The sequence below is a fragment of the Carcharhinus amblyrhynchos genome, chromosome 6, assembly GCF_965287045.1.
Source record: "Carcharhinus amblyrhynchos chromosome 6, sCarAmb.v2.hapA, whole genome shotgun sequence".
Lineage (NCBI taxonomy): Eukaryota > Metazoa > Chordata > Chondrichthyes > Carcharhiniformes > Carcharhinidae > Carcharhinus > Carcharhinus amblyrhynchos.
Window position 1 is genome coordinate 59,653,050 of NC_137329.1, and position 26,867 is coordinate 59,679,916.

Sequence of the window (26,867 nt, forward strand, 5' to 3'; positions counted from 1 at the left end):
GTTTCATTCGCTGGTGTAATTCTTTTCATATTTGTTCATGAGATATGGGCATCACTGAGTAGACCAGCATTGATTATTCACCTCTAATTGCCCTTAAAAGATAGTGGTCAACTGCCTTCTCGAACCACTGCAGTCCCCGTGGTATAGGTACACTAACAGTGCTGGTAGGAAGGGGATTCCAGGATTTTGATCCAGCGACAGTGAAGGAACGGCGATATATTTCCAAGTCGGGATGGCGATTGACTTGGAGGGGACCATCCAGGTGTTGGTGTTCCCATGCATTTGCTACCCTTATCTTTCTAGGTGGTAGTAGTCATGGGTTTGGCAGATGCTGTTGAAGGAGCCTTGATGATTTGCTGCAATGCATCTTGTAGATGATACACACTGCACAGAACATGCCATTGAACCATTAAAATGTAATTCAGTGGCCCGATTGCATGGTCTCTATAGTGGCAAAATCTGAGAAGTACACCTCAATTGAAGCTCCAGAGAGGCAGCTTATACTGGAACCTGGACATTGTGCTTCACCAGAAAGCTCCAGGAGTGCAGCTTGACAGTTCTACTGGGATCTCAGAGCATGTAAAGTCAGGCTGATTGTTCTGCACTTAACCAGGTCTTAACACTGATTTATTTAGTTATTGAGCATCCCAGCACCATTGTTGCCTACGACTACCTGAATCCCCCCTATCCCCATCCAGCACCTCCTCCCCTCACACCCTGGCACCCAGGATCTGTTCACCATCAGCTCAGTGCCCAACTCACCGCCAGCTTTCCTCCCAGGCCTGACACTCCAGGCTCAGCTCACCTCTCTCTACTCTATCCCAACACCTCCATCTTGGGTCACCCTTGGCATGCCTCACATCACTTCAAGCAGCTTATGGTTGCTGTGTGGCGGCAGAAATTCTGAGTCTGCTGACTTGCTGTCAGTAGTACAGTGGACAGAATTCGAACAAATCTAGCAACTCAAGACTGGGCATCCATGGGGCGCTGTGGGCCATCAACAGCAGCACAATCTGCAACCTCGTGACCCAGCATATTCCCCACTCAACCATTGCCATCAAGCCAGGGAATCAATCCTGATTCAATGGAGAGTGTAACAGCGCACATCAAGAGAAGCACCACGCATACCTAAAAACGAGGGGTCAACCTGTTGCCGCTACCAAACAGGACTACTTGCATGCCAAATGGCATAAACAGCAAGTGATGGAGAGAGATAAGCGATCCCACAACTAATGGATCAGATCTAAGCTCTGCAGTCCTGCAGTCGAGAATGGTTGTGGATAATTAGACAACTCACTGGAGAAAGAGGCTTCACAAATATCCCCATCCTCAATGAAGGAGGAGCCGAGCACATCAGTGTGAAAGATAAGGCTGAAGCATTTGCAACAATCTTCAGCCAGAAGTGCCGAGTGGATGATTCATCTCAGTCTCCTCCAGTGGTCCCCGGCATCTCAGATGCCAGTCTCCAGCCAATTTGATTCACTCCACATGATATCAAGAAATGGCTGGAGGCACTGAATACTGCAAAGCTAATGGATCCTGACAACATTTTGGCAATAGTACTAAAGACTTGTGCTCTAGAACTTGCTGCTCCCCTGGCCAAGCTCTTCTAGTACAATTACAATACAGGCATCAACTCAACAATGTGGAAAATTGCCCAGGTTTGTCCTGTGTACAACAAATAGGACAAATCCAACCCAACCAATTACTTCCTCACCAGTCTAGTCTTGATCATCAGTAAAGTGATGGAAAGAGTTTTCAACAGTTCTATCAAGCAGCTCCTGCTCACTGGTGCCCAGTTTGGATTTTGCCAGGATCACCCAGCTCCCAACCTCATTATTGCCTTCATTCAAATATGGACAAAAGAGCTGAATTCCAGAAGTGAAGTGAGAGTGACATCAAGTGACATCAAGATTGCACTCGACAAAGTTTGGCATCAAGGAACCCTAGCAAAACTGTAATCAATGGGTATTGGGGAAAAGTCTCCTCAGGCTGAAATCATACCTGGCACACAAGAAAATGTTTGTGGTTGTGGGGAGTCAGTTATCTCAGCTCCAGGACATCACTGCAGGAGTCCGTCAGGATAGTGTCCTTGGCCCAACAATCTATAGCTACTTTATCAATGATCTTCCCACCATCATAAGATCAGAGAGGGGAAGTTCACAGATGTTCAGCACCATTTGCAACTCCTCAGATACTGAAACAGTCCATGTTCAAATGCAATAAGATCTGGACAATATCCAGGCTTGGGCTAACAAATGGCAAGTAACATCTGTGCCACACAAATGCAATGACCATCACAAATAAGAGATAATCTAAGCACCATCCCTTAACATTCAATGAGGTAACCATCACTGAATCCCCCACTGTCAACATCCTTGGTGTTACTATTGATTAGAAACTCAACTGGTCTCACTACATAAACACGATGGCTACAAGAGCAGGTCAGAGCCTAGGAATACTGTAGTGAGTAACTCACCTCCTTACTCCCCAAAGCCTATTCACTATCTTAAAGGCACAAGTCAGGAGTGTGATGGAATATTCCCCACTTGCTTGGATGGGTGCAGCTCCAACAACACTCAAGAAGGTTGATACCATCTAGGACAAAGCATCCCACGTGATTCGCACCACATCTACAAACATCCACTCCCTCCACCACCAACGGTCACCAGCAGCAGTGTGTACTATCTACAAGATGCAATTCACCAAAGACCTTTAGACAGCACCTTCCAAACCCAAAACCACTTCTATTTAGAAGCACAAAGGCAGCAGATGCATGGGGGCACCACAACTGCAATTTCCCCTCCAAGCCACTCACCATCCTGACTTGGAAATATATCACCGTTCCCTCACAAAATCCTGGAATTCCCTCCCTAATGGTGTTATAGGTCAACCCACAGAAAATGGACTGCAATGTTTCAAGAAGGCAGCTCACCACCATCTTCTCAAGGGCAAGTAGGGATGTGCAATTAATGCTGGCTAGCCAGCGACACCCATGTGATCTCTGTTGAGGATTGCTAACCCTCTCAGATTGTTCTGGAGTCTTCTGGAATTCACCTGGACACCCGTCCAAATAAATTGGGAACAAAAATCAGAGACATTTTTCCCCCCTTGTTTTTTTCTGGCCAGATACAGGGTAAACATAAGGGCCCAACATGTCCAGGATGTGGTGTGACCTTGTGGCATGCTCCCTGTGGATAAATATACAAAGCTTTCCAGAGTGCAAGACATCGTGGGTCTTACAGCTACCATTGTTGGCTGATTGAAATGTCATGTGACCAATGACAGGGCATGGTGACATGGGGCTAGAGACAATAATAACAGCATCCTGTATTTATATAATACCTTCAACTTACTAAAACAACCCAAAGGAACTTTTTAAGATACCATTTACACCAAGCCCTGATAAAGCAAAGTTAGGTCAGATGATCAAAAGCTTGGTCAAAGCAATAGGTTTTAACGAGCTTCTTAAAGGAGCATCTTAAATGAGGGGTTTAGAGAGGGAATTATAGGACTTGAGGCCTTGCGGCCATCAATGGTGCAGCAATTAAAATAGGGGATGCTCAAGAGGTCAGAATTGGTGGAGCACAGATACTTCAGAGGGATGTGAATCTGGAGGAGCTTACAGAGTTAGTGAGGCAAAATGTAAAGTGTTGCTTTGCCTGGGAGCCAGTGTGATTTAGGATGTGGGCTACAGAGCTTTGGAAAGGTCATGCTTACAGAAGCTAGAATGTGATGAAATCTCCTGGAATAGGGTTGAACAAGAACTGAGAGTTCTGCTGCCACCTACTCAGTGACACAGCCTGCATACATTCAACTAATCTACTATTGTTGGCTGAGATCGGAGCATGAATCCACAATAAATTGATACATTGCCCCCGGAAACCCAGCAAAGTCATTGGGGTGTGGGAAATACATATAAGAGTACTGCTATGAAGTTTCAAGCTCATGATGTGATGTGGCTTTTGCTACTAAATAAACCTGTTGGACTTTAATGCGGTGTTGTGAGACTTCTTACTAGGTTTAAAGCAGACAGTTTATAAAACATAACCAGGAGGAGGTGAACTGAAGACTCTAAAAAGAACAAATAAAAGAAACGCAGCAAATTTCTGAGACAATCTTATAAATATTCTTCTTATTGAAATCAGGCAGGGGAGTGGGAGAGAGGGATGCATGGGTGGATGTCAAGAAGCCAGCAGATACTCTAGACATATACAATGGGGAATCCACAGGGCGGGGAGGGGGCCACAGTCGATGGGTTCAGAAGATGGCACTGGCGGGAATGACTGGAAAATTACGGCCTACATTTCTAGCTAGTTCTCAACTCATGCATAGCAAAAAAAGACCATTTAAGTCTCATTCTCTTGAGGGCAACACCATATCAGGAGTAATAATGATTCTCCAGTAATTGTCCATACATTGAATTTGCAAGTTTCAGATCTTAGACAGTGAGTGGAACTTAGGAGAAATGTTCAAATAGATAAATAACTTAAAGGAAGTCATATAGAAAAGCTGTTGAAATTGTTGTCATTGTACAAATTAAATATTGTTCTAAATGAAACACAAACAACTTCTGGCAATGAAAAAAGGTAGTCTTATGGTCTTCATTTGATTTCTGTTAGTAGATTAGCACATAGAAAGAAGCCATTTCAACCCATTCTATCTGTGTCAGCTCTCTGACACTCCCACTCCCCGCTCTTTCTTCATCTCTTTTTTCTTAAGTAGATATCCAATTCCCTTTTGTCAGTTACTATTATTTCCAACAGCATTTCAGGAAGTGTTTTCCAGATCCTAACATTGTTGATTAAAAACAAAGGTGGGACTGTCCCAAAAAAATTCTGAGTTCCTAACGTGCTGGTAAACGTGAGGGATTCCCGCTATTTCTTTAGCATACTTACCAGAGCAAATCTCCAACACTCTGAGCATTGCAAAGTTCCTCAGCAGGATTCATTCTGCAAAGTAGGGGGCGGGACCTATTCTTGCCCAAGAAGCTGGCAGCACAGCACTGGGTGGGCCACTGTGCATGCTCCGATCTGTCAGCGTGGAGATTGGTGCATGCGCAGTGCCTTTCCCCCCCCAACCCCCCTTGCCAGCATCCCCGTAACTCCCCATCACTGGCTGTCTGACCACTCCCCCCCACCCCACAATCGCAGGCCTCCTGGACCTCCTCGGGCCATCTTCTCTGTGCTCTCTTCTACCTCTGACAGTCTCAAACTCCCCCACTCTCCCGATGGCCAGCCTCAGTATGTTCTGCCCCCTCACCCCCGCCTAGCCCCGATCTCCCCAACCACACCCCCGTGACAGTCCCAATTACCCCACCATCATGATGACCAGTCCCGATTTGCCCCCCCCCAACCCCCCAGCCAGCCCCAATTGCCCCGATTCCCCTCCATCCTGATGATCAGCCCCAAACTCATCCCCCAACCTGGATGGCTGGTCTCAATTGCCTTCACTCCCTTCCTCCCCCATCGATCGTTTTTCAGAGTGGCAATGGGGACCCCCATCCAATCACCCCCTCTGGCCCCACCCCCTTGGCACTGCCCAGTGCCCAGGAGTGGTCGCTGCTGATGTCTCCTGGCCCAGTGCAGTGGCATACAGCAGTGCAGTGGGCTGGGAGAATTCCCCCCAAATTCCACATCTCCCAGCTGGACTTTTGACCAATAAATTTAAATCTGAGTCCTCGGGCTACCAAGCTTCCTGCCTGTGGAGAGAGTTTGAGTGGAATAAGCTGTGTCTTGGGGAGAATTGTGTGGGAAAGGTAACAGAGTATCTTGGTTACTGCTTAGGATCACAGAATGCTGGAGGCCCCAATTCGTGTATCTTCAGGGAACATTCTAATTTTTCCCTTCCTAACAGCACTGTGGGTGTACTTATATCAGATGGATTTGGAGGTGGCTCACTACTAGCTTGTCAAGGGGAACTCGGGATGGAAAATAAATGCTGGTCAACATGCAATGTGTACATTTCATGAACAAATATAAAAATATTCTCAACTGAAAGCAGTCTGAAGAGACATTTTGAAATGAAGCCAACAATCTCATAAACATACAGTCACAATTTGTGTTGAAGATCAACCTAATGCAACCGACTACAATTACAGCTCTTCTCAGCTGCTGATCCCAAAATAGTTGCTTTATGATAATTTAAACTGAGTTCAGTGCTTCAAACATTGCAGGACAGAAACTAAGGATACGCAGGCTGGATTAAAAGAAGTTGACAGTTGCGCGTATGGAACATAAACAATGGCATAGACTAGTTGGACTGAACAGTTTATTTCTGTGGTGTAATTGAGGACACTCTTCCCGGCTACATTGTGGCTTGGGTAGTGCACATCTTAGACAGGTTCTCACTTCTAGAGGAATGCAGGACAGAACATGAATAGGGTGTAAAACCAGAGGATCATCTCTCTCCTCCTCAAATTCCCAACCCCTTCTAGATAGTTTCCGCATTACAAAACCATTGGAATTTCAGAACTAGGATGGATGAAAACTGCTTAATATTTAAAAGGTACAATGTTGGAAATCTAAAACGTGTGTCCAAACTTCTAGCCAGTGTACCGAAACTCCTTGTGACAGGTGTATCATATTTCAGCCTAGAATATAATGTTATTTCCTGGTAAACTTTGGGACTATCTATTCATCAACCTACATTAGATTGCACCACCTGATTTGGGTATGCATGTTTTACACAAATTAATATATGGTTACTCAGTGAAGATTAGGAAAAAGACTGGGAATAAAAACATTAACAACCTGCATTTGGGCAAACAACCTGGGCCTCACGGTGGCACAGTGGTTAGCACTGCTGCCTCACAGCGCCAAGGACCTGGGTTCAATTCTGGCCCAAGGTGACTATCTGTGTGGAGTTTGCACATTCTCCTGTGTCTGCATGAGTTTCCTCAGGTTACCGGGTTTCCTCCCGCAGTCCAAAGATGTACAAGTTAGGTGAACTGGCCATGCTAAATTGCAGCAGGATGTGTAGGTTAGAGGGATTAATGGGGTAATTATGTGGGGTTACATCAAATGGCGGGAGTGGGATGCTCTGTTGGAGAGTCAGTGCAGGCTTTATAGGCTGAATGACTTTCTTCTGCACTGCAGGGATTCTATGATTGTCTTAGTGTAGTTAAATGTCATTTGACACTTCACCAGAATGTTCCCAAATGGGGTCACATAAGGAGATAATAGGGTGAGGGGGAACACAAACCTTGGCCAACGTGGTATGGTTTAAGGAGCATCTTAAAGGTGAAGGGAAGGAGAAGGATGCAGGGAGGTGCAGGCAGTTCAGGCAGCTGAAGACATGCAAACTAAAAATTGGAAAGCTCAGAATTGGAGGTGTTGGAGAGATTTGTGCGGTTCTTTTTGTTTTTTTATGTGATGCGAGAGTCATTGGCAAGGCCAACATTTGTTGTGCATCTGTACCCATGAGAAGATGGTAATGAGCCATCTTCTTGAACTGCTGCAGTCCCCATTGTGCCAGTGTGTGTAAGTGGTAGAGGGAATGAATGTCTAAGGTGATGGTTGGGATGCCAATCAAGCAGACAGCTTTGTTCTGGATGGTGTCTAGCTTCTTGAATATTGTTGGAGCCGCACTTACCAAAGCAAGTGGAGAGTATTCGATAACAGTGAAGGCTGCTTTAGTGACTGGAGCATGCTACAGTGTTATACCACAGGAATCTGTGCTGGGTCCCCTATTATTTGTCATTTATATAAATGACATAGATGACTATGTGGGGAATAGGATTAGTAAATTTGTGGATGACACAAAGATTGGATGGGTGATTAACAATGAGGCAGAGTGTCTTGGGCTACAAGAAGGTATAGATGGAATGATTAAATAGGCAGATAAGTGGCAGATAGAATTTAATCCTGAAAAGTGTGAAGTGATACACTTTGGAAGGAGTAATTTGACAAGGAAATATTCAATGAATGGCATGACACTAGAAAGTTCTGTGGAACAAAGAGACCTTGGTGTGTTTGTTCACAGATCTCTGAAGATGAATGGGCATATTAGTTGGGTGGTGAAAAAGGCATATGGGACACTTGCCTTTATCAATCAAGACACAGATTACAAAAGCAGGAAAGTCATATTGGAGTACAGAACTTTGATGAAGCCACAGCTAGAGTACAAGGTCGCCACATTATAGAAAGATGTGATTGCACTGGAGGGGGTACAGAGGAGATTCTGCACCTCCTCCAGAATCCCTGCTGTCATTAAGTTATGATAGTTTCTATAGGCTTGAGGTATTTTTGTTGGAGCTAAAAAAACTGAGGGGCTATCTGATCAAGGTGTAAAAGATTATGAGAGGTATGAACAGAATGGATAGGGATGGCGGTTCACCTTGGTTGAAGCATCAGTCACGAGGGGACACAAGTTCAAGGAGAGGGGCACGAGGTTTGGAGGATGTGAGGAAAGCCCTTTTGACTCAGAGGGTGTTGACGGATTGCATTGCTGTGCCTTGGATGATGGTAGAGGCGGGTTGCCTCAAATCCTTTTAAAAGGATCTGGATGAGCACTTGGCCATCATAACATTTAAGGCTACGGGCTAAGTGCTGGTAAATGGGATTAGATGGGAGGGCAGGTGTTTCTCATGTGTTGGTATGGATTAGATGGGCCAAAAGAATTCTTCTTCACTGTGTGACTCCATGATATTTTGAGTGGGTTCAAAGATAATGTTAATAAGACAAAAAAGACTATGCAAACTGCAGATATAACATCATGACCACTCTGGATAATTTCCTCCATTGTCAGGTAGATATCTGTGTTGTAGCTGTACTAGAACAGATTGGTTGGAGGTGCAGCCATTTCTGGAACACTTCACCAGTATCACAGCTGCGATGCTGAGTCCTATGGCCTCAGCTGTGTCCAGTGCACTCATTCATTTCTTGTTTTCAGAGCAGCACGGTGGCAGAATGGTTCGCACAGCTGCATCATAGCACCAGGGACCTGGGTTCAATTCTGGTCCCAGGTCACTGACTGTGTGGAGTTTGCACATCGCCCCCATGTCTATATGGGTTTCCTCCAGCTTTGGAGCCCTGGTTTCCTCCCACACTCCAAAGATGTGCAGGCTAGGTGGATTGGCCAAGTTAGATTCTCCCTTAGGATCCCAAGATGTGTAAGTTAGATAGATTAGCCATGGTAAATGTGTGAGGCTGTCGGGGGAGAGGGCATATTAGAGAGTCGATACAGATTTGATGGGCTGAATGACCTCTTCTGTAGGGATTCTTTGACTGCGTGTGGAGTGAATGGAATTGGCGGATGGTGGCTTGTGCAAAGCTGGAGAAGGTTATGCATTTCAGTTGTGGCAAAGGGAGTTTCAAAATTGGGGTGAGAATTTTACTATGGAGAAATTGCCAGACTGGAGGCAAGCTAGGAGCCAACGTTGGTCAGCGAGCACAGGGATAAGGGGTAAACAGGAACTGCTGAAAGTTAGGAGATAGGGAACAGAGTTTCAGGGTGAGACTGGCTCAAGTGGGTGGCAATGGTGAACAGTTCATGGCCTCAACCTGATGTTCTTCATGAGTTTACAGCAGCCACACTAACACACAGTCCCACAGTGGTTTGGTACCAGTATTAATGCTGAAATCATTGCAAGGAGGCTATCTGAGATTGTGCTGGGAGAAAACACCTTCCAATCTCTCACATTCTTTCTGTCACAATGCGCCCAGTCTGATAACTCACTCAACAGCTGGACATTTTGACATCAGGATCATCCTACTTTAAGAGTGGTTTCAATTCGACATTTACTTACTGTGCTTTTTCCCATTTGATCTCAGGGACTGGACACACTGTTTCATGTCTTGGGAATCTAAGAGGATAACAGCAGCAGAGTCATTGCCGGGAAAGTTTAATTATTTTTCAATTCGATACTACAGTAACTCCTGCCTATTTATTGTGAATGCTTAATATGGAGTTGACTAACTGGTCCAGAGCTACTCCTACCTGTCTGGTCATCTTACCTTCACTGGCTTTGAGCTTGAGGTTCCTCTGCAGACAACTTTAATGATAATGTCATTGCAACCATTGTCATTGTTCAGGACAAGGCTTGCTCAATGTCAAACCAGTCAGATGGACCTGGTTGGATACAGCAGAGGGGGCAGCAGAAACCAAAATAAGACCTTTTGACAAAGGGTCATCTGGACTCAAAACGCCAGCTCTTTTCTCTCCTCATAGATGCTGCCAGACCTGCTGAGATTTTCCAGCATTTTCTCTTTAGGTTTCAGATTCCAGCATCGGCAGTAATTTGCTTGTATCCAAAACAAATGTGATTTTGATCCGAGGAGAAGGAAGAAAGCCTTGAGATTTCCTGTGTTCCCTCACCCTTTCCACACTGGCATCTGTGTGGGACCACTGCAACCTTAAACCCACTCAGCTTCTGTAAGATTGAGTTGAATTTATAGTACTGCTGGGACTTAGTTGTCTATCCTTAAATATATTGTTTAAAATTGTATTCGAGGTGTAACATGGTCACAAAAGCATGATAGGTAAACTCAGTTGAATGTTAGCTACAGTTCTTTACAAGTCCTGACATGTCGAGAAGTGATGAAAAGGATGAATTCAGGTTATGTAAAGACCCCTTATTTGAAAGTCATTAGAATGCGGATAATGTCAGGAAAATGCCAGGGAGGTTTTTTAAGCTGTAGCAATTGTAACAGTGTCTAGCCAAGTAGCTGCAAATTGGGACAAGTACATATTAATCTTGTTAGTGGCCAGAGTTAATGAAGCACAAATCTGGAAACCAACACGCCTGCCCCCCTGAATGACAATGATATAAATCAGGCTAAAGATATTATCATTGGAAGGGCAGTTCGATAATGATTGACCAATCAGATGGAGAAAATGGAGTTTTACATAGCCAATCTGCAACAGTGTAAGGGTTTGTAAAATAGTAAATATGCATCATCGTCAATAAGAAGAAGAGCAGATTGAAGATCAACTTCAATTAAGAGAGGATCAAGAGTGAGAACAGGTGTAATGCCTGTTTTTGTCAGCTTGGATCCAGTATGTCCCTTTATGGGGACCATGAATTAGATTCAACGTGAACTTGAGTTGATTTTTGGAGCCAGTAAGGAGATGGATTAAAGGCTTGCCCTGTCCACTCTGTACATTGACTTTGGAGCTCTGAGGATGGAATAAAACTTAAAAAAGCATTTCAATCAAAAGACATAGTGCCCGGTGAACTGAAAGTGGAGGACCAGTGTCCCATTGTGAACATGACTGCTGATCACTGCCCTTCGCTAAGTATCACGATTTTATGCTTATTGTGGAAAACTTAATAGAGTCTATGAAGCTTGTGAAATTACCCTGGTAACTGTGTAGTTTTGTAGGTGATCAGAGCTTCAAGTTCCTTTTTGATTAACTTTCCCAACTGTAACGCTACTATACCTTTAAGAAATATATTTTTTTAATCATATTCTTTGCAGTTTGTAAGCAAGTTCTATTTTTTCATTGTGGCACAGGCTGTATGCTTAGAAGTCCTTTTATTGCTGCTTCATTGGTTTAAATAGGGTTTTGTTTATTTTCACTCTGAGCCACATGCAGTGTCCAAGATTTTTTATGACCTGAATTGTTAGAGGAATAACAATTGACAGGTCAGGTGACAAGAGTTCTTACTTTCAGTTTTGGGCTGTTGGCTGCTTTTTTTAGTTTAGAAGGTGTATTTACTTCAGGCTAGAAGCAGTGTTTTCTCTATCTCTCTCTCTCCCTGGTATTGTAGTTTCTGCTGGCTAGCTGAAGAAGGTCTTCTTGTCTTCCTGGAGTAAGAATTCTGTCTCTTGCAGTGGTTCGCTGGCTAAAAGCTAGAGTCCAGGAGTGGAATTATCTCTACCTCAAAGTCTGCTGTATGTTACAAAGCTGGGAACTCAGAGTTTCAATTCTCCAAAAAAAGGACTAAGTTCTAGCATCACGTAAGCATTCTTGTTTTCAGTGTTAAACATGTGGCGGGGTATGTTTATAAGGAGGTTTGTTTGGTTGGAACATTTCATATAGCTGTTACACAATTGTATCTTTTTTCTTGTTTGTAATTGGTAAAAGTTATGGCTGTATGTTAACTGTGTTTTTAAATAAACTTTGTTTGATAAAAGCTCCCTAGTGGGGCCTTTGAATCATACCAAAAGTGAAATATCTCATGCTCACCCTAGACAAATTCACAATGCAAAATCTATGATCCAGGCGGATTTCATAAAACACTTTGGAGTTTCTGACTTGGATTATAACACAGCTTAGTCTGAAATTATAATTGACCAAAGTCTCACAGTTAAATGAAAGGAAAAGGCAGATTTTATCCATTGGCGTTATTTCCAAGTCCATTTCTTTTGGTTCAAGGCAACAGTTTCCTCCCTTTTCAATTCTCACTCCGAGTCACATCATTCCAGACCACTCTGAGTCTGACGCTAATACCAAATATGTAGCCCTTATATGGGCGGCACGGTGCACAGTGGTTGGCACTGCTGCCTCACATTTTCAGGGACCTAGGTTCGAATCCCAGCTTGGGTCACTGTCTGTGTGGAATTTGCATGTTCTCCCTGTGTCTGTGTGGGTTTCATCCAGGTGCTACCATTTCCTTCCACAGTCTGAAAGATGTGCTGGTTAGGTGCATTGACCTAAGCAGGCGCCGCAGCGTGGCGACTAGGGGATTTTCCCAATAATTTCATTGCAGTATTAATGTAAGGCTATTGCTGCCTCACAGTGCCAGGGATCTGGTTCAATTCCCAGCTTGGATCACTGTCTGTCTAGAGTTTGCACATTTTCCCCATGTTTGCATGGGTTTCCTCCAGGAGCTCCGGTTTCCTCTCACAGTCTGAAAGATATGCTGGTTAGGTGCGTTGACCTGACCATGCACCGGAGTGTGGTGATGAGGGGATTTTCACAGTAACTTTATTGCAGAGTTTATGTGACTAATAAATAAACTTTTAACTTTTAGATTTAGCCAACAGGACATTACGTCTTTCACAACTGGAGATGCAGAAGAGATTTCACTCATGGATTATCTTATCGAAGTAGTATTACCTGGAGCATCCACAGGGTCAGCCTTTAGTACAATCTCTGTCCTTCCCATCTCTCTATCATCAGTGCCATCTAAAAAAAAAGAGGTTTCACAGGATTTTAGTGTGTGCCAAGCTTCACAGGACGAAAAACCAGAAATAAAATATGCTCTCCAAAACATAAATAAGGCCATACTTTCATAGTTACTTTCAAACAGATATTCATCTTCCTTCCATGCATTGTTGATTGTTGACAAATCTGAGGGAACAAACAGTACATATTGTGATCCAGTGTTTTGTTCTTTGACTTCATTTCTGTTTACAGCCTTTTGTTATTGGGTAAAGTGAGGAAATGTCATGCATTTTCATTGTAAATCATAATACTCAAATATTCACAGGAAAACATTCACATATTACATCAGACTTGGACCTGAATCTGACTTGTTTTGAACACATTGCACTGCACGGTATAAGCACATATTGTGTTGTATCATGTGATATTAAGTTTATTTATTAGAGTCACAAGTAGGTTTACATTAACACTGCAATGAAATTACTGTGAAAATCCCCTAGTCGCCACACTTCAGCACCTGTTGACGTACACTGAGGTAGAATTTAGCATGATCAATCCTCCTAACCAGAATGTCTCTCCAAATGTGAGAGGAAACCAGAGCACCCAGAGGAAACGCATGCAGACATGGGGGGATCGTGCAAATCCACACAGACAATGATCAAAACTGGGGATCGAACCTAGTCCCTGGTGCTGTGCGGCAGCAGTTCTAACCACTGTGCTACCCATGCTGCCCTTAAGTAGCATTGCATTGTACTTTGTTGCATTGGGCTCCATTTTAAGATCTTAAGTTGTAGCAAACTGTGTCTAACTACAACTTGAATATTTCATGCATTAAGCCACAAGTGAGATATTTCAAGCCCAAGCTGACCCTTTATGTCTGAAAGCTGAGTTATGAAGCAACATTGGAGAATGTTAAATTTTGTGGTTTACAGGAAGCCAGTAAGATCACCTTACAGAGCTATATAGGAATATTAACTGTAAAATAAAAGTGAGTGCAAGTTCAAATCAGAAAAAGTCACATTTAAATTTGGTTTTCAAATATACTTCATAGAAAAGAGAAAATTTTCCAATCCTGCTGGCCAAGAATATAAGACCTAGGAGCAGGAGTGGGCAATTCAGCCCCTCAAGCCTGCTCCACTATTCAATATGATCATGGCTGGTCTCAGCTTGGCCTCATCTCCAACTTCCTGTTTGGTCCCCATAACCTATCTACCTCCCTCCTTAAATTTGTTTTGTGTTCTGGTATTCATTGCACTCTGGGGTAAAGAATTCCACAGATTCAAGATCCTTATTCCTTATTCTGTTTTAACTCTGCCATCCTTAGCCTGAAACTAATTCATTCTAGAATGGCTGTTATTGGACAACAAATTTTATGAAATTGGGCACACAAAATGGAAGCAGACTAAAGTTACACTCAGAGTCTCTCCACGAAAAATCACATAGTAACAGACACTGATCAGTAGGCAAGAGCATGCTTTTAGAATGCAAATGAGGGCTAGCACATAAGGGAAGCTGGACAGGATGGCACCTACAGGAACTAAATCTCCACCCCATCAAAATCAGTACTTTTAAAACAGTCAAACAACCCATGGAGACACCTAAAATTAGCATAGTTAAGGAAACATTCCTGGCCCCTCAAAACCTCTTTTGAGATCAATGACACATCTATGGTTCAAACCCCGGAGATTCTAGACTATTAATAACCAATCAGACAAAACAGTTAACACATACTTAAAACAATTTCCTCAACACTTGAAAACATCGAGACAGGATGGCTAAGGTCGAATACTGTAAATAAAGTATTAGCATTTGAATCGCATACTGCACCGAAGTTCAGGTGTAACTATAGCCTGCTACGAGGGACGGGTAGAGTGCTTTCGGGACCGTCCGATTGTATGTCCTGACTGCGCTTCTCCGTCGAGGTAAAAAGAAAATAAAGTTGTGCCGTTATTGAACTTCACCCTGAGTCCGTAGTGGTCATTTCGCCCACTCGCGCTAACAATGCCCAACAAGGAGAAACATTTGCTCTGCAGCTACCCTGTCAATCCCCTTTCACATTTTATATACCTCAATTAGATCTCCTCTCATTCTTCTAAACTCCAGCAAGTATTGGCCTAAACTGCTCAATCTCTCTTTGTAAGATGAGTCCTTCATTCCTGGAATCAATCTTGAATCTTCTCTGACCCACCTCTAATACATTTACATCCTTCCTCAAGTAAGTGGACCAAAACTGTGTGCAGTACTCCAGATTGGTCTCATCAGTGCCCTGTACAGTTGCAACAGCACTTTCCTACTGTTATATTCTATTCCACTGGCAATCCCCTAGTTGCCACACTCTGATGCCTGTTCGGGTACACTGACGGAAAATTTAGTATGGCCAATGCACGTAACCAGCACATCTTTGGACTGTGGAAGGAAACCAAAGCGCTCGGAGGAAACCCTCACAGGCACGCTGAGAACATGCAAACTCCACACAGACAGCGGTCCAAGCAGGGAATCAAATCCGGGTCCCTGGTGCTGTGAGGCAGCTGTGCTAACCACTGTGCCGCAAAGCTGCCTCACGCATTCTATCCCTGCATTCAGGTCATTAATGTGGATTGATGAATATTTAAACTCCATCCACCCATTTGGCTCCATACCCTTATTAACTGAGCTACTACCTACTGTTGGGAGAGGATTCCCTGTACCACTCATGGCGAAGTGATTCTTAACTCCTCTCCTGGATGGCCTGGTTCTGATCTTAAGGCTCTAATCTCTTTGTCGAAGATTCTCCCATCAGTGGAAAAAACCTTTTCAAAATTTGACAACCCTCAATAAGTTTGATTTGATTTGGTTTATTGTCACATGTATTGATATACAGTGAAAAGTATTATTTCTTGTGCACTTTACAGACAAAACATACCGTTTATATAGAAGGAAAGGAGAGAATGCAGAATGTAGTGTTACAGTCATAGCGCCAAATCTATAAGAGATTGAATTAGAGCATGGTCAGAGAGTTTGAAAGAGTTAGAATATAGTTTTAGAAGCATAGAACAAGAGTAAAATATAGAATTAGAAGGTATGCTGGGCACAGTTTGCAAGAAGTTGTCACTCTCCAACCTGATCAGAATAGCCCTAGTATAGTCACCATCTGTCAAATGATGCTTTCTTTACTGACTACATTTGAGAACTTGCCTGAGAGTATCCCTATCTCACAGGCTAAATTCTTAAAGGCACAACTTGTTTTGAAGGGTAATTAGGCAAGTTGGATATAGAAGTTATGATTTTGACATAGACATAAGAGACAAGATGAATAGGGACATCATACTGGCCAAGTTAATTCCTTGTAACATGTAAGAATCTGGTAACCCTTTTAAGGCTAAAATAAAAGCAAAAGACTGAGGATGTTGGAAATCTGAAATGTTGGAAACAGAAAATGCTGGAAAAACCCAGCTGTGACAGCACTTCTGGAGGAAGAAACAGAGTTAATGTTTCAAGTCTATATGACTCATCTTCCGAGTTAAAGAGAGGGAAAGGTGAGATAGAATCATAGAAACCCTACAGTGCAGAAAGTGGCCACTGGACCATCGAGTCTGCACCGACCACAATCTTACCCAGGCCCTACCCCCATATCACTACACATTTACCCGCTAATCCCTCTAACCTCAGGATACCAAGGGGCAATTTTAGCATGGTCAATCAACCTAACCCGCACATCTTTGGACTGTGGGAGGAAACCAGAGCACCCGGAGGAAACCCATGTAGATATGAGGAGAATGTGCAAACTCCACACAGACAGTGACCCAAGTCAGGAATTGAACCCAGGTCCCTGGAGCTGTGAAGCAGCAGTGCTAACCACTGTGCTACCGTGCTGCCCTGGATGGATTATATGCAATGCATCACAATGCAAACTGGAGGAGCAGCACCTCATCTTCTGATTAGACATGTTACAGCTGCATATTCCAAGAAATACAAACCCAGTTTATGTAATTTCTCCTTGTAATCTGACATTTGGATCATTTTTTACAGTCTGGTAAAGTTATGCCATCTCTTTCCAAAATGATCTGGTTGTTTCTGCCAGTGGGATCTTCAGGTTCCACTGATGGCGACCCAATGCCATGGGTTCCCAGGCAGTGGAGTGTGTGAACAACTGGAAAACCCATTGGTAGCGGTGGGACTGGAAGATTCAACCCTTGGGCAAAAGCGAGCCACCTCTGCTGCTGCAAAACAGTCCCGAGGGACAGAAAATCCCATGCATTCTTTCTAAAGGTTGTCATTGAGAACTGCACACTGAACTCCAGATGAGATTCCACCAGGGTCTTGTATAACTATAGCAAATTTTCTCTCTTTTATGTTCTAGATCACCATACATGAAGGTTAACATTTCACCAACCCCTTTGATTACTTTTTGTATGCTATGATCACTAGGGGCCTGGGTCATAAACAGCCAAAGCCCTTTAGACTGTATTGTCCAGCTTTATAGTGTGTGTAGACGTGGATGAATGTGCATATACGTGTGTGTGTGAGTGGATATACAATTGAATGTGTTTTTATGTGTGTGTGTTTATGTGTGTTATATATGTAATATATATAGAACATAGAAAAACTACAGCACAAACAGGCCCTTCGGCCCACAAGTCACGCCGATCATATCTCTACCTACTAGGCTTACCTATAACCCTCAATCCTAGTAAGTCCCATGTATTCATCCAGAAGTCTCTTAAAAGACCCCATCGAATCTGCTTCCACCACAACAGTCGACAGCCGATTCCATGCACTCACTACCCTCTGAGTGAAAAACTTACCCCTGACATCTCCTCTGTACCCACACCGCAGCACCCTAAACCTGTGTCCTCTTGTGGCAGCCATTTCAGCCCTGGGAAAAAGCCTCTGAGAGTCCACCCTATCAATACCTCTCAACACCTTGTATACCTCTATCAGGCCACCTCTCATCCTTTGACTCTCCAAGGAGAAGAGATCGAGCTCTCTCAACCTATCCTCATAAGGCATGCGACCCAATCTGGGCAACATCCTTGTAAATCTCCTCTGCACCCTTTCAATAGCTTCCACATCTTTCTTGTAATGAGGCGACCAGAACTGAACACAGTACTCCAAGTAGGGTCTGACTAGGGTCTTATAAAGCTGCAGCATTATCTCCCAACTCCTAAACTCAATCTCTCGATTGATGAAGGCCAGTACACCATACGCCTTATTAACCACATCGTCTACCTGCGAAGCCGATTTGAGAGTCCTATGAACTAGGCCCCAAGATTCTTCTGATCTTCCACACTGCTAAGAGTCTTACCCTTGATATTATACTCCTTCATCCCATTTGACCTGCCAAAATGAACCACCACACACTTATCCAGGTTGAAGTCCATCTGCCACTTCTCTGCCCAGTCTTGCATCCTATCTATGTCACGCTCCAACGTCTGACATTCCTCCAAGCTATCCACAACACCTCCAACCTTCATGTCATCGGCAAACTTACCAATCCATCCCTCCACTTCCTTATCCAGGTCATTTATAAAAATCACAAACAGCAAGGGTCCCAGAACAGATCCCTGGGTCATTGCACTGGTGACCGACTTTCATGCAGAAAAAGACCCATCTACAACCTCTCTCTGCCTTCTGCGGACAAGCCAATTCTGGATCCACAAAGCAACATCCCCTTGGATCCCATGCCGCCTCACTTTCTCAATAAGCCTTGCATGGGAGACCTTATCGAATGCCTTGCTGAAGTTCATATAAACCACATCCACTGCGCTTGCTTCGTCAATGTGTTTAACTACATCTTCAAAAAACTCAATCAGGCTCGTAAGGCATGATCTGCCTTTGACAAAGCCATGCTAACTACTTTTGATCGTACTATACTTCTCTAAGTGTTCATAAATCATGTCTCTCAGGATCTTGTCCATCAACTTACCAACCACTGAGGTTAGACTCACCGGTTGGTAATTTCCTGGGCTATCCCTGTTCCCTTTCTTGAATATAGGAACCACATTCGCAATCCTCCAATCCTCCGGAACCTCTCCCGTCTCCATCGAGGATGCAAAGATCATTGCCAGAGGCTCTGCAATCTCTTTCCTCGCCTCACACCTGGGGTACATCCTTATCTATCTTGATACTATTCAAAGCTCCAACACATCCTCTTTCTTAATGTCCGCATACTCAAGCGTTTCAGTCCACAGCATGCCTGCACTACAACCACCAAGATCCTTTTCCACTGTGAATACCGAAGTAAAGTATTCATTGAGCACCTCTGCTATTTCTACCGGTTCTGGACAAACTTTCCCACCATCACATTTTATAGGTCTGATTCCTTCACATCTCGTCCTTTTGCTCTTCACATACTTGTAGAACGCCTTCGGGTTTTCCTTAATCTTACCTGCAAGGCCTTGTCATGACCCCTTCTGGTTCTCCTAGTTTCCATCTTAAGTTCCTTCCTACAAGCTGTATACTCCTCTGGATCCCTAACATTACCTAGTTCCCTGAACCTTTTGTATGCTTTTCTTTTCTTTTTGACTAGATTTATTACAATTTTCGTGCACCACGGTTCCTGTAACCTACCAAAATGTCCCTGTCTTATCAAATGTTGTCGTGCAGAACTCCAGACAAATAATCCTTGAAAATCTGCCACATTACTTCTGTACATTTCCCTGAGAAAATCTCCTTCCAATTTATGACTCTAATTTCCTGCCTGATGGCTTCATAATTCCCATTACTCCAGATAAACACTTTCTTAGCTTGTCTGATCCTATGTTTTTCCAATGCTAGTGTAAAGGAGATAGAGTTATGATCAATATCACCAAAATGCTCTCTCACTGAGATCTGACACCTGTCCAGTTTCATTACCCAATACCAAATCAAGTACAGCCTCTCTTCTTGTTGGCTTATCCATATACTGTGTCAGGAAACCCTCCTGAACACACCTAACAAACTCCTCCTCATCAAAACCCCTTACCCTAGGGAGATTCCAATCGATATTTGGGAAATTAAAGTCTCCCATCATAATAACTCTGTTATTATTACATCTCTCCAGGATCTGTTTCCCTATCTGTTCCTCAACATCCCTGTTACTGTTGGGTGGCCTATAGAAAACACCCAGTAAAGTTATTAACCCCTTCCTGTTCCGAACCTCCACCCGCAGAAACTCCGTAGACAATCCCTCCATGGCGTCTATCTTTTCTACAGCCGTGACACTATCTCTGATCGACAGTGCCACTCCCTCACCTCTTTTGCCTCCCTCCCTGTCCCTTCTGAAACATCTGAAACCCAGCACTTGAAGTATCCCGTCCTGTCCCTCAGTCATCCAAGTCTCTGTAATGGCCACCACATCACATTTCCAAGTAGCAATCCACGCTCTAAGCTCGTCCACTTTGTGAACAACGCTCCTGGCGTTAAAATAGATACATCTCAAACCTTCAGTCTGAGCGCTCCCCTTCTCTATCACCTGTCTATCCTCCCTCTCACACTGTCGACAATCCCTCTCTATTTGTGAGCTAACCTCCTCTCTTCCAGTCACTTCATTTCGATTCCCCACCCCCCAACCGTTCCAGTTTAAAGTCTCCCCAATAGCCTTAGCAAACCTTCCTGCCAGGATATTGGCCCCCCGGGATTCAAGTGCCACCAGTCCTTTTTGTCCAGGTCACACCTGCCCCTAAAGAAGTCCCAATGATCCAGGAACCTGAATCTCTGCCCCCTGCTCCAATCCCTCAGCCATGCATTTATCCTCCACTTCATTCCATTCCTGCTTTCACTGTTTCATGGCACAGGCAGCAATCCCGAGATTACTACCTTTGTGTTCCTCCTTCTCAACTGTCTACCTAACTCCCTATATTCTCTTTTCATGACCCCTTCCTTTTTCCTACCTATGTCAGCGAGAACAATATGTACCACAAACTCCTGCTCCTCTCCCTCCCACTTCAGGATTTCTGGGACACGACCTGAAACATCCCGGATCCCGGCACCAGGGAGGCAAACTACCATCCGAGTTTCCCGTCTGCCTTCACAAAGCCGCCTGTCCGACTGCCTCACTGTAGAGTCCCCAATTAATACTGCCTTCTTCCTCCTTTCCTTATCTTTCTGAGCTACAGGACCAGACCTTGCGCCAGAGACATGTCCATTGCAGCTTCCACCAGATGGGCTGGCCCCCCCAACAGCACTCAAACAGGAGTACTTATTGTCAAGGGGCATATCCACTGGGGTGCTCTCTAGCACCTGAACTTTCCCCTTTCTGATTGTGACCCACTTGCCTGCCTCCCGTGGCCCCGGTGTGACCACCTGCCTGTAACTCCTATCTATCACCTGCTCATTCTCCCTGACCAGACGAAGGTCCTCGAGCTGCAGCTCCAGTTCCCTAATGCGGTCTCTTAGGAACCGCAGTTCAACGCACCCGGCACAGATATGGACATCAGGGAGACTAGGAGCCTCTAGGACCTCCCACATCCGATACTGAGAACAACAGACTGGCCTCACACTCATAATTCCCCTTTTCCTCAAAGAACACAGAGAAAGAAACTAAGAGTTAATCCTACCTTGCCTCGCCTGTTTCCACCTAAGCCCGTTGAGCCAAAGCCCTTCAGCTCTCACTCTGTTCCCTGCTCACTCCACTGCCTGCTGGTTAGTGTGGCCTGCCTTTTAATCCTCGCGCACTAAAATAAAATAAAAAACCCTTCCCAGCTGACTCTGCAGCCCACTTCCACTTTTCAATTAAAGTAAAAAGGAAAATGTATACTTATATGCGTACTGACTGAGCTCAGAAAGAGCTGAAGGACTGCATTGGGCAATCTTATGTAATAGGCAATAAAAGAAGGTATTTAGAAGTTGAATTGGCCAGGGAAGGTAAAAGGCTCCAAAGCAATACTCCATTTTCTGTCATGCACTGCATGGTCAATGTCCTTAACCAGGCCAATTCCATGAACTTTAATTTGACTTAATGATCTTTTTCATGGAAACAATCAAATGACTCCTGGAAATGAATGTAAAATACATCCAGAACATCTCCTCATCTATTATATCAGTTATTCAAAAAAAATGTATATTAGAGGTAGCATATTCTTTCCAAATCCATGTTTGTTCTCCATAATCAGCTCATTTTTTCTAAATGGTTACTCCTAATTGTAGATTCCTGTAGCTTCCTCACAACAGATGTCAACCTAAAACACCTACAACTTCCTGGCTTTTTCCACCTAATTTTTCTTAAGTAATGGGGCAAAATTGCAATTTTCCAATCTAAAGGAATGACTCTGAAATAGAGAGCTTTGGAAAATGATGACAAAAATATCTGCAATTTCCATTAAAACCTTGGGTTAGAACCCTTCAGCTCCTGAGGATGAGTCAGTCTGTGGAGGCACTATTTGTTCTGATACTGCTTTCTTGTTTACATTATCTTTATTGAATTCCTCTTCTTGATTCATTAGTAATTTTCCTGGAATGAATCTCTTATCCTCATCCTCCACTTTGAATTTGACACAAAGTAATTATTCATCAAGTCTATCATATTTTCATTTGTAATCTTATCCAAACCTGTTTGTTAAAGGGCTCATATTACCCTAACAATCCTTTATTTGTAAAAGCATTTGTGTTAACCTTGATAATCCTTGCAAATTTCATTTTGTAATGCTTTTTATAAATTGTAACGTCCTTTTCCTATTCCATTGTTGCTCCTTATACTCTAATGTCCTGATCTACGCTATTCTTTGCATTCTTATATCCTTTTCTCTTTTCCTATGATGTGGAGATGCCGGCATTGGACTGGGGTAGACACAGTAAGAAGTCATACAACACAAGGTTAAAGTCCAACAGAGTTATTTGGAATCACGAGCATTCAGAGCACTGCTTCTTCATCAGGTGAGTGGCTTTTTTTTAATGGGTGGAATGCGAGTCTTTATAGATAATCAAATCTTTACAGGTATAGACAGTGTGAGTGGAGAGAGGGTTTAGCACAGGTTGAAGAGGTGTGGCTTACCTTTTGGACTTTAACCTGCTGTTTCTCTTTTGCATTATCTCTCACCACGTATATCATTGCTGTTTTATTTGCTCAGTAGGATTCTAGGTTATTTATATTCTATTCCTGAATTTTTTTAAAAAAACTCCCACTATGGGTTTGTAGCTTACTTGATTAAAATTAAAATTAAATCTAATTTTAATGTAATTAGTGGGCCTAGGGCTGAATCCTCTGGGCCCACGAGCCTCTCCTACCTCACCAATGTGTTTTACTGCAGCAGGATTTGGAGTAGTTTCACACTTTTGGGGAGCTAGCAGCCTGACCCTGCTCAAGAAAGGGAAGGGGAGCAATCAAGGGTGGTGCCCCCACAGCATGGGCATCCTGACAGTGCCATCCTGTGCCCACTGGCACTGCCCAAGGGACAAGGTGCCAATGCCCAGGGGTCTCCTTGCAACTGCCCAGACATGGGGCAGTGCCAAGGGAATGGGGCCGAGAGGTTGGGGCCTGTGGGCTGCAGGGCCTAGGGCTATCAGTGGAAGTTGGGGTCCCATTGCCACTCTACAGTGGGATTGACGGGGGCAGGAGGGAGACCAGTGATTGGGCTGCGCTAGGGGTGGCTCTGCTGAAGGGTTGTCTGCACTGTGGGGTGTTGAGGGGGCTGAGATCAAATTGTCTGGGACGGGGCGGGTGTTGGGGTTTGTCCCGGAATGATTGGGGAGAGCCGCAATCGGGCCGTAGGAGGTTTTGAGGGGGGATAGCATTGTGAGAGTTCTGTTGGCCAATTATTGAGCTAGCTAGCAAACTGCAGGTTGATAGTTTGGGGCCACTGCGCATGTGCAGGGGTCTGCTGGTTTCAGCCCCCTGAGTGGAAATAGGCCCTGCCCCCTGATATTTAATGATATTCATGCTGGTGGCCTCTGCATTGCACAGAGTGTGGGAGATTCTTCTCTGAAGTCCCACTGAAAAAAACAACATGAATTACTCCAGTTTTCCCATGAATTCGACAATTAGAATTTTTTGGGAGCATTCCACCCTTAATGTTGGATTCAATAGGATCATGATCGATGATGGGCAAGTGTTTCCTCATTGTTAAGATTATTAGCTAAGTCTTATTACTTATTACTAACATTTTCATTGGGGAATGTTTTGTTTACCTTAAATGCACTCAAGAAGTTCACTAACTATCTGACTTGAGCTACTCTGCCCAACCTACATGCAAAGCAGCATGTCCCATTAAAATAACATTGTATTTTCAACAGCCATTCTAATCTAGGACAGATTTTTAATGTTTCAATGAGATGATGTATCTGTTAAAAACGTGGATGATATCAAATGCTTACCTACTGCTTGTGACTTAACTGTGACATTGACTGGGAACAGCATGCCATTGATAAAGGAACCTAAAAAGTAAAATGAAGAAATTATTTCTTTTTCTTCAAGATTTGTGAGAAATATGATTAAGTTTTGAATTTAATCACTGATCATCAGTTGGTACTGTGTTAAACTATTGTTATCAAACATTCAACTTCATTCCTATGTTCAATATGGCTGAGCAGTGATTTTCCACATTTGAAACTAATTCAGGATCAACACCAGAGAACAAGATTGCTTCTGTTCCGTACACTCATTGGACATGAATCATCCCTCCAGGAATCACAGATATCTGATTATCTGAAACACGCAAAGAAAATTACCATTTTGGATATCAATTATTCAGTCACGTTGCAAATCATGTCGGTTTAGCATTGGGTCCTGTCATGTCCTAACTATGTTAGGGGTTGTGGGTTTTAATAGAAAAAGAAAACTTGGTTTGCACACATACATTGAAACCAACACACAACAGGTTTTATTGAAAGCTGTTTGCTGCTCTGCATCAGAATGCAAAACATAAACAGCAGCTTGATCACACACTCTAATAACATCACCATCTAAACAGATGATCAGCTCTTAAATCAACCTTACAACCCTTTTAAATATGTAACAGCCCTCTCTTTACTTCTGTGGTCATGATACCAAATTACTGTAATGTTATACATAGATTCACTAATACTCTGGACACAGTACCAAGCATCATTAAATCAATATATACAGTCAATAAGGAAGTCAATCAGGAGGATGTTTATTCTCCTCTGGTTGTAAACTACGTTTTGGATTTAGGCTGCCCTTGACCCTTGAAGTATGGTTTGGAAAATCAGCAGATTTCTTCTCTTGGAACTAATTCTGAATCATTCTCACTCGGTATATTAGCAGAGACACAATCATCAGGCAACTCAATTCAACTAAGTCCTCTATTGTAGTATTCACCACACTAGGGATTAAAGAAGTTGGTACTTCTAGAGATGCTTCTGAGAAATCATTTCGATAACAATTGGCTAGCATGGTGTCTCCAAACTAGTTCATCTTCGATTTGAACCCTGTAAGAAATTGGATCTGTTTTTGCTAAAACTATGGATGGTGTGCATTTCTCACAGTAAGAAGTCTCACAACACCAGGTTAAAGTCCAACAGGTTTATTTGGTAGCAGAATCCACTAGCTTTTGGAGCACTACCCCTTTGTCAGGTAAGTGGGAGTTCTATTCACAAACAAGGCATATAAAGACACAAACTCAATTTACAAAATAATGATTGGAATGCGAGTCTTTACAGCTAATCAAGTCTTAAAGGTACAGACAGTGTGAGTAGACAGAGCATTAAACACAGGTTAAAGAGATGTGTATTGTCTCCAGACAGGATAGTTAGTGAGATTTTGCAAACCCAGACAAGTCGTTATGGGTGTTACAGATAGTGTGACATGAACACAACATCCCGGTTGAAGCCATCCTCATTTGAACTCCACATTCCCCACATGCATTTCTTACTCATGGCATAATTACTTATGTGCGGTTGATCTCCTAGCTGAAATGAGTGTTGTTTTTCCCTCACTTCTTATCGAGCAACTTGAGATTGTTGTTGATGCTCTACTATCTCTGAGATTTCTGGAGGTAATAACAAATCAAATGTAGTTCTCAATTTTCTCTTTAAGAGTAGTAATGTAGATGAATTTGAGTTGTTGCATGAAAGATGTTTCTATAAGGTGCTGAAGAGCTATTCATACAACATTATAAGATTGAAGGTTTTAAAGAATTTTTCATGGATTGTACAAATATTTCAGCTAATTCATTGGATGATGCATGATAAGATGTGGATTCTATACGCTGAATTCCATTTAGTTTGATCTTATTCCTCAAACTCTTGTGAAGTGAACTATGAATCAGTATTGCTAACAATCTGTTCAAGTTTGCCAAATCTTGCAAAGATCTCATCAAACTTTTCAATGCTTTGTTTAGTTGTAGTAGATCTCATGATAGCTTCTGGTGTATTTTTTATTCATGCACTGGATTGATACTATCCCACCTTTTCTTCAATCTGAGCATCCAGACCCGGCCACCAACAATAACTATGTGCCAATTCCTTCATCCAGCTATACTAGGATGTCCTTTTGGTAGTTGTTTAAGAACTCTTCCATGCAGACTAGGAGGAATGACCACTTGGATTCCCCCACAACAGACATCCACCTTGGATGGTCAACTCATGCTTTCTTGACATATATGGTTTCAAATTGGGATATGGATGTTATGTTCTAGCTCTCATTCTTTTGAATACAATATCCATCACCTTCCCATCACAGGATTATTTCTGATATGTGTCTGAACTTGAGAAGATGTCACAGGCAAATGATTTACTAGCGAAAAATAAAGAATATTACCAAAACTAGTTGGTAGTAAATAAGTAAAAGTAAGCATGATAATGCATCAGCATCAGCGTGGTATTCTGATTGATGATACTTTATATCATAGGAATGTGCTGTTAAGATTAGTGGCCATCTTTGTGATCGGCTAGCAGCTAAT

General features: G+C 43.1%; 1 protein-coding gene across 1 annotated transcript in view; it reads right to left on the minus strand.

Moving 5' to 3' along the window:
* The window catches only part of ehf (ets homologous factor), a 74,600-nt gene that overhangs the window by 13,513 nt on the left and 34,220 nt on the right, over positions 1-26,867 (minus strand). Inside the window, exons 4-7 of the mRNA XM_080190537.1 lie at positions 24,322-24,381; positions 13,177-13,239; positions 13,006-13,074; positions 9,749-9,805 (exon numbers count right to left, since the gene is read on the minus strand). Of these exons, the coding sequence (XP_080046663.1) occupies positions 9,749-9,805; positions 13,006-13,074; positions 13,177-13,239; positions 24,322-24,381 (249 nt within the window). The remainder of the gene's footprint in view (positions 1-9,748; positions 9,806-13,005; positions 13,075-13,176; positions 13,240-24,321; positions 24,382-26,867) is intronic.